Genomic DNA, 9,443 nt, shown 5'->3' with positions numbered 1-9,443 from the left:
CTGCTGCTGCTGCTGCTGCTGCTGCTGCTGCTGCTGCTGAGGGGAGCCGGCAGCGGGGCCTCCCAGCTGGCGGTTTCTTCTCTTGGGGGCCCCTCAGCAAAAACTAAATTATAACAAACGCTGGGGGCAAAGAAATGCCCTCTACACTCCGCCAGACCCCTACACATACACCAGCAGCAGCAGCAGCAGCAGCAGCAGGAACAGCAACAGCAGTGGCAGCAGCAACAGCAACAGCAGGACAAGCAGGAGTTGTAGCAGCATCAATGGCAGCGGTAGAAACCGCAACAGGAGCAACAGATTCTATACAAACTAGAAAAAACTGCAAGCTAAGGTTTAGGGTTTAGGGTTTAGGGTTTAGGGTTTTACCTAAGGACTCTAAACCAAACTGCACGGCGAACCGCCAGCCACTCCCCCGCCCTCAGCGGCAGTAGATAAGTTTTGAAGTTGCATCTGCTGCTGCTGCTGCTGCTGCTGCTGCTGCTGGGTGTGTAGTGTAGGTGTGGGGCGGGTATAAAGGGGCCCCAGAGTGCCCCCCTGTTGCTGTCTGCTGCTGCTGCATGCAGCTCTTGCTGCGCTCTGCGGCAGCGCAAATCCCAACCCTGCTGCTGCAGCTGCTGCTGCTGCAGTAGCAGCCCTGCGGTGTCTCTACACCGTATCAGACGAGGAGGCAACCAGGGTTCCTTTGCTGCTGCGGCTGCAGCTGTTCCTGCTGCTGCTGCTGCAGCTTCTGCTGCTCCAACCCCCCCTCCCGTTGTTTCTTCCTCCGTTACAGCACCAGGTGTTGCTGCTGCTGCTGCTGCTGCTGCTGCTGCTGCTGCTGCTGCTGTTGAAGGGCCTTGCTGATATCTATGCCAGTGAAACATCTCCTCATGACTTAATTCTCTACCGACACACAAGCTAGGGGGGCCCCCAAGGGGCCCCCCAAAAGGGTCCACAGGGGGCCCCCCAGGGGGGCCCCCCGGGGGCCCCTCAAAAGGGTCCATAGGGGGGCCCCCAAAGGGGCCCTCAGGGGGACCTTCAGGGGGGCCCCCAGAGGGGCTCTCAACTGAGGGGCCCCCAAAGGAGGGGCCCCCATTAGGGGTATCAAAGGAAGGGGCCCCAGAGAGACACCCGGAGGAGTCATCAGAAGAAGGTTCCCCAGAGGGGCCCCCACAGTAAGGGCCCCCAACATAGGGGCCCCCACAGGGGCCCCCAAAGGAAGGGCCGTTAATAGAGGGGCCCCCGGGGGGGCCCCCAGAAGAAGGGGCCCCAGAAGAGGGGGCCCCTAAGGGGACCCCACAAGGGGGGCCCCCAGATGAGGGGCCCCCAAGGGAGGGGCCCCCAGCTCCTGGGGGCCCCCCTGAGGGGCCCCTTCTCATAAAGGGCCCCCTTTGGTATTGCTGCTGCGGCTATTGAATTGAGAAGAATTTGCTGCTGTTGCTGATGCTGCTCCTGATGCTGCTGATGCTGCTGCTGCTCAGGGTTTTGCTGCTGTAGTTCCTGCTGTTGATGCTGCTGTTGAGGGTTTTGCTGCTGTAGTTCCTGCTGCTGTTGATGATGAAGCTGCTGCTGCTGCTGCTGCTGCTGCTGCTGTGCAGAAGGTATACGGCTACAGAAGATGCAGCGCCCCCCAACAGCGCCCTTAGAAGAAACTCGTATTTCTCCTTGCAGGGTTTAGGGTTTAGGGTTTAGGGTTTAGGGTTTAGTGGCGATGATCGTGGGCCCTTGAGGGAAGCCTAGGGTCTTCTGTGTGCAGAACGAAACAACGGATAGCGGTTTAGGGTTTAGGGTTTAAGGTTTAGGGTTTAGTTTCATGGATCTAAGATTTAGATTTTAAACTTCAGGCTTTAGGGTTTAGGGTTTAGGGTCTAGGGTTTAGGGTAGCTTCGTGTCGTGCATGCACTTGCGGCTGCAGCAGGCATATCGAGACCACTAAACCCTAAACCCTAACATCCATCTCCTAAACCCTAAACCCTAAACCCTAAACCCTAGACACCAAATTTGAGTTTCAGGGGGCGAATTTGTTTTTTATTTGTTTATCTTCTTTTATAGAATGTGCTTACGCGTTCCCCGGCTACTAAACCCTAAACCCTAAACCCTAAACCCTAAACCCTAATGGGGGTCTCGGCAACAAAGGCAGTGCATCAACTCCTGTCTGCAACTATTTAAACTTTTTAATATGATTTTTAAGACTGAGGGTTTAGGGTTTAGGGTTTAGGGTTTAGGGCTTCGAAACTGCTGGCTGCGCACGGGTCCACTCAACCCCGTTGAGGGAGGTGCTGGTGCTGCTGCTGTTGCTGCTGCTGCTGCTAGCATTCCTGCAGCAAAGAAGACAGCAGCAACTGCGGCTCTACCACTGGTACAGTCAGCAGCAGCAGCAGCAAGTGCAGCAACGTCTGCAACGACAGCAGCAACAACAGCCACGCCAGCAGCTGCAGCAACAGCAGCAGCAGCAGAAACAGCAGCAGCAGCAGAAACAGCAGCAGAAACAGCAGCAGCGACAGCAGCAGCAAGAACAATCACAGCCCCAGAAACAGCAGCACAGCCAGATCCAGCATCAGCAGCAGCAACAACAGCAGCAGCAACTGCAGCAGCAGCAGCAGCAGCATGGAGGAAGCTGCTGCACCGCCAGCGCCCTCCGAGGCGTTGGAGACTTCCCCCAAGGAGGTGCTTCGCTAAACCCTAAACCCTAAACCCTAAACCCTAAACCCTAAGCCCTTGCTATTTGTTGTATGGTTTATTCATTTGGTTTGATCTCAGCTGTTGTGTCTCCCTAAAGGTTTAGGGTTTAGGGTTTAGGGTTTAGGGTTTGTGTTGTGTTGTGTGCAGCTTCATTTTGCTTCTGTTGCTGCTGCTAACAAATGGATAGAGCAGCAGAAATCTGCTGATAATTTTTTTTTTATTCTTGTCAGGACTCACAAGCCGAAGCAGCCTCGTAAAGGGGTTAGCAAAGCCCTAAACCCTAATAAACCCTCAGCAGCAGCAGCAGCAGCAGCAGCAGCAACAGCAACAGCAGCAAACTCTAAGTTCCCTATATACACCGCAACATATAAATGTAAACATCATAGAAACCCAAATGATTTCGTCTCCTACAGAAAATATTGCCGGAGGTTTATCGATGAAGAGCAGCAAGAAGCTATTGCTGCAGCACCAGCAGCAGAAGCTCCTGCTGCTGCTGCTGCAGCAGCAGATCCAGCAACAGCAGCAGCAACAGCAGCAGCAGCAGCAGCACAAGCTGATTCAGGGGGGTCTTGTGTGTCAAAGGAGACAGAAAGGAGACAGATCGGAGACAGGGAGAATGAAGGAGACAGTCAAACTACTGCTGCTGCTGGCGCTGTTGTTGCTGCTGCTGCTGCACCCAACAGCAACAATAGCAGCAACACTACTACTACCAGCAGCAGCAGCAGCAGCAGCAGCAGCAGCAAGACGTTGAGCTTGTGTGATGTTGAAAAGACTATCTTCTGTCTCCAAGATAAACTGCAGAAGCTGAGACGACGAATAAAAGACAGAAAAACAAGTGAGAAGCGGCGGAAGAGACAGCAGCGTAGAACATTAACGCCGCTGCAGCAGCTAGAAGCAGAAGCAGCAGCACTGCACAAGCAAGTGCAGCAACTTCAATACATCCGAAAGCAGAAACAGCAAGGGCACCCCAACCTGCAGCAGCTTCAGCAGCAGCAGCAGCAGCTCCTGAAGGAGCAGCAGCAACTCCAACAGCAGCAGAAGCAGCTGCAGCTGGCCCTGTGCTCCTCCTCGTCAGACGATCCTACTGCTGCTGCTGCTGCAGCAGCAGCAGCTGCTGCTGCAGCAGGTGCTGCTGCTGCTGCTGTTGCTGTTGCTGAAGTGGCAGATGCAGAGCCGGAGCTGGGAACGGAGACAGAAGAAGAAGAAGAAGAAGAAGAAGAAGATGAAGAGGAGACAGATGAAGAGGAGACAGATGAAGAAGAGACAGATGAAGAGACAGCTGATGAAGAGACAGATGAAGAGACGGAGGGAGATGAAGAGACAGAGGGCGATGAAGAGACAGACGAAGAAGAAGAGACAGAGACGAAGAAGAAGAGACAGAGACGCGAGACAGAAGAAGAGAGACAGCAGCGGCAGCAGCAAGAAAGAATACAGCGAGCTCAAAACAGAGACAGAATGAAAACAAACGCAGCAGCAGCAGCAGCTGCTGCTGCAGCAGCAGCAGCAGCAACAGCAGCAGCAGCAGCATTGCACCCAGGAACAGCCCTATCACTCCCAGCCCTCCCCCCACCACCACCACCACCACCAGCAGCAGGAGCAGCAGCAGCAGCAGGAGCAGCAGCAGCAGCAGGAGAAGACTTATGTTTGTCTCTGTCGGGTTTAAGAGAAGCAGCTTATGCTCGGCGTCGCTTGCAAAGGGTTCGCGAGATGAGAATTGTGCCGCATTGTTTATGCCCTGCGGAGATAAAGATAAAATATTATGAAGGAGGAAGCGTAATAATATATTTAGAGAAGGCAAGACATTCTGCTGCATGCATGTGCAGCCAAAGCAAGACGTATAAAGTAGCGCCTCTTGTAGCTAGCTATATTAAGAGGCATTGCTATCTGCCTCTTCCGGCATTAAAACTTTGCTTTGACTCCCCCGAGGCTGCTATTCAGATTGCTAGAGAGCCGCCACCAGCATCGGCGTCTCCAGTTAGTGAAAAGCATATTGAACACTGTCTCTACGCTGCTCGCAGACTTCTCAAAGACGAAAAACTCAAGCAGCAGCAGCAGCAGCAGCAGCAGCAGCAGAAACAGCTGCAGCAGCAGCAGCAGCAGCAGAACAAACATACTTCTCCTTCTACTCCTGTTGCTGCTGCTGGTGCTGCTGCTGCTGCTGCTGCGGGTGTGGGGGAAGCGGGAGGAGGGGGATCACCCTCTGCTGCTGCTGCTGCTGCTGCTGCTGCAGGAACAGCAGCAACTGCAGCAGAGACAGGAGAAGGGTGGGGTGTAGCTACGGCATCAGAGTTATTTATTGAAAACTCCGATGAAGAAGCAGATAGGACCCAAGGAGACAACGAAAAGGAGACAGCAGCAGCAGCAGCAGCAGCAGCGGAGGAAATAGAAACAGAAGAGTTGCTGCAGCTGGAGCTGCGCAGGTGCAACAGCAGCAGGGGCCCCCCTAATAATAGCCGCAGGGCTGGCAGCAACGATATGCTGCTGCAGCAAAGAAGGAGACAGTCTGTGCGTCTGAGAGATTTATTAAGACAGCCGCAAACTCCTAAGAGCCCCAGCAAAAAGAGACAGAGACAAAACACAAAACAAAACCGAGCAGCTGCAGCCAGAGGTAGGGGCAAAGGTAACAGCAGCACAGGCGAAACAGCAGCAGAAGCAAGCAGCAGCAGCAGCAAAAACAACAGCAACAGCAAAAATAGCAGCAATGGAAAGAGAAATACAAGCAACAAAAATAACAGCAGCAGCAGCAGCAGCAGCAAAAACAGCAGTAGCAGCAACAGCACCACCAGCTGCAGCAAAAACAGCACCAGCAGCAGCACAGACACACAAACCCATTTGCATGAAGCAGAAGGGGGGCCCCAACCTTCAGAAAATGCAGCAGCAGCAGCAGACGCTGCAGCAGACGCAACAACAGCAGCAGCAGAAGCAGCAGCAGCAACAGCAACAACAGGAAGCGAAGCATCAAATACAGCTGCAACAGAAGGAGACACAGCAGCAGCTGCAGCAGATGCGCAGCAGCATCTCCCAGCAGCAGGTACCCCGGGTGAGGAGGAGAACAACAGCAGCAGCAGCAGCAGCAGGGGGCCCCCTAAAGATGCAGCATGGGCAGCATTAGCAGCTTACTTCCTGCGTCAGACAAGAATGTCTGAAGAAGGCGATGCGGCTATGCAAAGAGAGACAGTTGAAGATATATACAAATACCCTCAAGGGGGCCCCCTAGAGAGACCGTCAGACCAAGACGCAGATCAGCAGCAGCAGCAGGAGACGGAGAAAACGAGGCGCAACAGTTGCAGTGTTTTTGAGTGCAGCAGCAGCAGCAACAACAACAACGGATGCAGCAGCAGCAGCAGCAGCAGCAGCAGCAGCAGCTGTTTGCGCTCGCTACCGGAAAGAGTGGAGGAGAATGAAAGCAGCAGCAAAGACCGTCACCAGGAATAGGCTGCTGCTGCCATTGCTGCTGCTGCTGCTGTTGCTGCTGCTGCTGCTGCTGTTGCTGCTGTGGGCATTTGTGGCAACGGCAACAGCAGCAGCAGCAGCAGCAGCAGCAGCTAGACACCGAAGGCAGCAGTCTCTTTACGCTTTTTAGGAGTTTCCTTATTGAATAAACCAAACAGCTGGGGACCCCAGTTTGTCCTCTAGGGTTTAGGGTTTAGGGTTTAGGGTTTAGGGTTTAGGGTTTTGCAGTAAATTTCACCGAATGCAACGACAACAGAGGACCCTTTAGTCGCTCCTAGGGTTTTGGATAGCTAGCTAGCTATCTAGCTAGCTAGCTAGCCTAAACCCTAAAACCCTAAAACCCTAAACCCTAAGCACCTTATAAACCCTAAACCCTAAGCAGCTACCCAGGGCAGTGCTGTAGAAGGTTTTGCATGCAGAACCTTTTTACTTTGTTTGGGGGTTATAAAAGGACTCAGCGAAACCCTAAACCCTAAACCCTAACCTAGACCTTATCCCTAAACCCTAGCCTTAAAGCCTAAGCCCTAACCCTAAATCCGTAACCCAGTTTAAGCCTCTATCCTGTACCGGAGGCCTTAGCTAAACCCTAAACCCTAACCCTAAACCCTAATTGCATACCCTAATCATAAACCCTATTCCTAAACAGTCTACCTAAACCCTAAACCCTAGCACTAAACCGCAGACATAAACCCGAAGATTTAAGTTGTAGCGCACGACCGTCTATCTAAACCCTAACCCTACACCCTAACCCTAAACCCTTAACCCTAAACCCCGTTTCTCAATATATATTATTACCCTTAAACCCTAAACCCTTCAGGATCACTCTGGCAATAAACCCTTGAGGGTTTGTAAACCCCTTCGGGGGAAGCGGGGGAAGCCCTCAACGAGCAGAGTGGTGAAGACTTTAGGGTTTAGTGTTTAGGGTTTAGGGTTTAGGGTTTGCAGAGAGCGCAGCTCTCTACAGCCACTCAGCTACATGATATAAAAGCTGCAGATACTGGTAAAAACACAAAAAACATTTAGGGTTTAGGGTTTAGGGTTTAGGGTTTAGGGTTTAGGGTTCAGGGTTTAGGGTTTAGGGTTCAGGGTTTAGGGTTTAGGGTTTAGGGTTCAGGGTTTAGGGTTTAGGGTTTAGGGTCACCTCCGCCTACCGCCGTAGAGCAGCAGATTACCGTAAGGAGAAATTTGTGCTTTAATAAGCAGCAGACCTTGCTTTAAAGATTTATAACTCATTTTTAAAAGAAATAGTTTTAGGGTTTAGAGTTTAGGGTTTAGGGTTTAGGGATTAGGGTTTAGGGTTTGTGCGCACCAGACCGGTGGGCCTGTCAGTACATTAGGCTCACCAGTGGGCCTGCCAACTGAAACCCTAAACCCTAAACCCTAAACCCTAAACCCTAAACCCTAAACCCTAAACTGTTGTTTCCGAAGCCGTAAGGTTTACAAATCCTGCATTGAAACTAAACCCTCCCCTAAACCCAAAACCCTAAACCCTAAACCCTGAACCCTAAACCCTAAGATGAGTGCGAATGCGCGCATGAGCTCTTTTAAAGGCGACTGCTTGAAGGGTTTGTCTGTGCTCGTCTCGGGGGGCAGCACCGGCATTGGTAGGGGGATAACAAAAGTTTTTCTTCAACACGGGGCCCGGGTAGCTATACTCTCTAGAAATAAACAAAGGCTTCAACAAGCAGCTAAGGTGCATTGCTGCTGCTGCTGCTGATGCTGCTGCTCCTGCGCCTGCTTGTGCTGCTGCTGCTGCTGCTGCTGCTGCTTGTGGTGATGCTGCTTGTGGTGCTGCTGCTGCTGCTGCTTGTGGTGATGCTGCTGCTGCTGCTTGTGGTGCTGCTGCTTGTGGTGCTGCTGCTTGTGGTGCTGCTGCTGCTTGTGCTACTGCTGCTTGTGCTGCTGCTGCTTGTGCTACTGCTGCTTGTGCTACTGCTGCTTGTGCTGCTGCAGTTGATGCTGCTGCTGCTGCAGTTGATGCTGCTGCTCGTGCTGCTGCTTTCTCTGTTGCTTGTGCTGCTGCTGCTGCTTGTGCTGCTGCGGATGACGATGATGCGGTTTCTGCTGCTGCTTTTTCCGATGCATCTGTTGAAGTTATCTGTGCTGCTGTTTTTGCATGTGCTGCTGCTGCTTGTGCTGCTGCTGCTGTTGCTGCTGCTGCTGCTGCTGCTGCAGGAGCTGGAGCAGGAGACAGGTGGTGTATGTTTAGCAGTTTGCGCAGACGTCCGAGACCCAGATTCTGTTGCTGCTGCAGTAAAAGCAGTGCTGCAGCAGTTTAATAATATTGATATTCTTATAAATAACGCAGCCGGTAACTTTCTTGCGCCTTTAGAGAAACTCTCTTTAAATGCATTTAGGGCTGTCTTAGCTGTCGATACACTTGGGGTATTTAATCTATCAAAAGCAGTCTTTCATCAAGCATTCAAACCAGCAGCAGCAGCAGCAGCAGCTGCTGCTGCTGCTGCTGCTGGTTCTGGTGGTGCTGCTGGCTGCAGCACTTGTACATTACGCCCTTGTTCAATAATAAATATATCAATGACGCTGCATTACTGCGGGGCTCTGCTGCAGACGCATGCAGGTGCAGCAAAAGCAGCAATAGACGCATTAACCAAGCATATGTCTGTTGAGTGGGGACCGTATAATATACGAGTGAATACAGTAGCACCAGGGCCTATTAAAGACACAGTAGGAATGCTTAAAATCAATCCTGCTGCTGCTGCTGCTGTTGCTGCTGCTCCTCCTGCTGCACAGCAGCGGAGAAACACCAGCAACAGCAGCAGCAGCAACAGCAACAGCAGAAACAACAACACCCACAGCACCAGCAACGGAAGCCGAAACAGCAACAGCAGCAACAACAACAACAGCAGCAACAGCAGCAGCAGCAGCAGCAGCAGCGGGGAGCAGCAGCTAGATGCGTTGGTGAAGATGGTGCCGCTGCAGCGGCTGGGCGTCGTAGAAGACGTAGCTTTCGTCTGTCTCTTCCTAGCCCTTCCCGAAGCCAGGTCAGCATACACCCCAACATATATATATATATATACGTATTTATATATATATATATATTTATATATATGGATTGTACATATATATATATATATATATATGCATGTCTCTCTCTCTCTCTCTCTCTCTCTCTCTCTCTCTCCCTCTCTCTCTGTAGATATATATTCATTTATATGTATATATATATGTCTCTGTAGACCTATATACATTTATACATATATTTACACATTTACATATATATATATATATATATATAGATATATATAGATTCATATGTATATATATATATATATATATATATATATATATATATATATATATATATATAT

General features: G+C 51.2%; 2 protein-coding genes across 2 annotated transcripts in view; one reads left to right on the top strand and one right to left on the bottom strand.

Annotated features, from left to right (window-relative positions):
- EAH_00009250 (hypothetical protein, conserved) overlaps positions 1-1,358 on the bottom strand; it is a gene marked incomplete at both ends in the record, with an annotated part of 1,695 nt that extends 337 nt beyond the window's left edge. Inside the window, one exon of the mRNA XM_013395422.1 lies at positions 392-1,358. Coding sequence (XP_013250876.1) covers positions 392-1,358 — 967 coding nt within the window. The remainder of the gene's footprint in view (positions 1-391) is intronic.
- A 332-nt stretch (positions 1,359-1,690) lies between these two features.
- EAH_00009240 (hypothetical protein, conserved) lies at positions 1,691-6,096 on the top strand (the record flags this gene model as incomplete). The annotated part of the gene is made up of 4 exons (XM_013395421.1): positions 1,691-1,696; positions 2,205-2,646; positions 2,892-2,922; positions 3,090-6,096. 4 exons carry the CDS (start codon positions 1,691-1,693, stop codon positions 6,094-6,096), a joined length of 3,486 nt encoding a protein of 1,161 aa, XP_013250875.1.
- Positions 6,097-9,443: the final 3,347 nt, after the last annotated feature.

Source organism: Eimeria acervulina, genomic scaffold (genome assembly GCF_000499425.1).
Source record: "Eimeria acervulina Houghton genomic scaffold, Eah_scaff45, whole genome shotgun sequence".
Taxonomy (NCBI): domain Eukaryota; phylum Apicomplexa; class Conoidasida; order Eucoccidiorida; family Eimeriidae; genus Eimeria; species Eimeria acervulina.
This window is presented reverse-complemented; position numbering and strand designations above follow the sequence as displayed.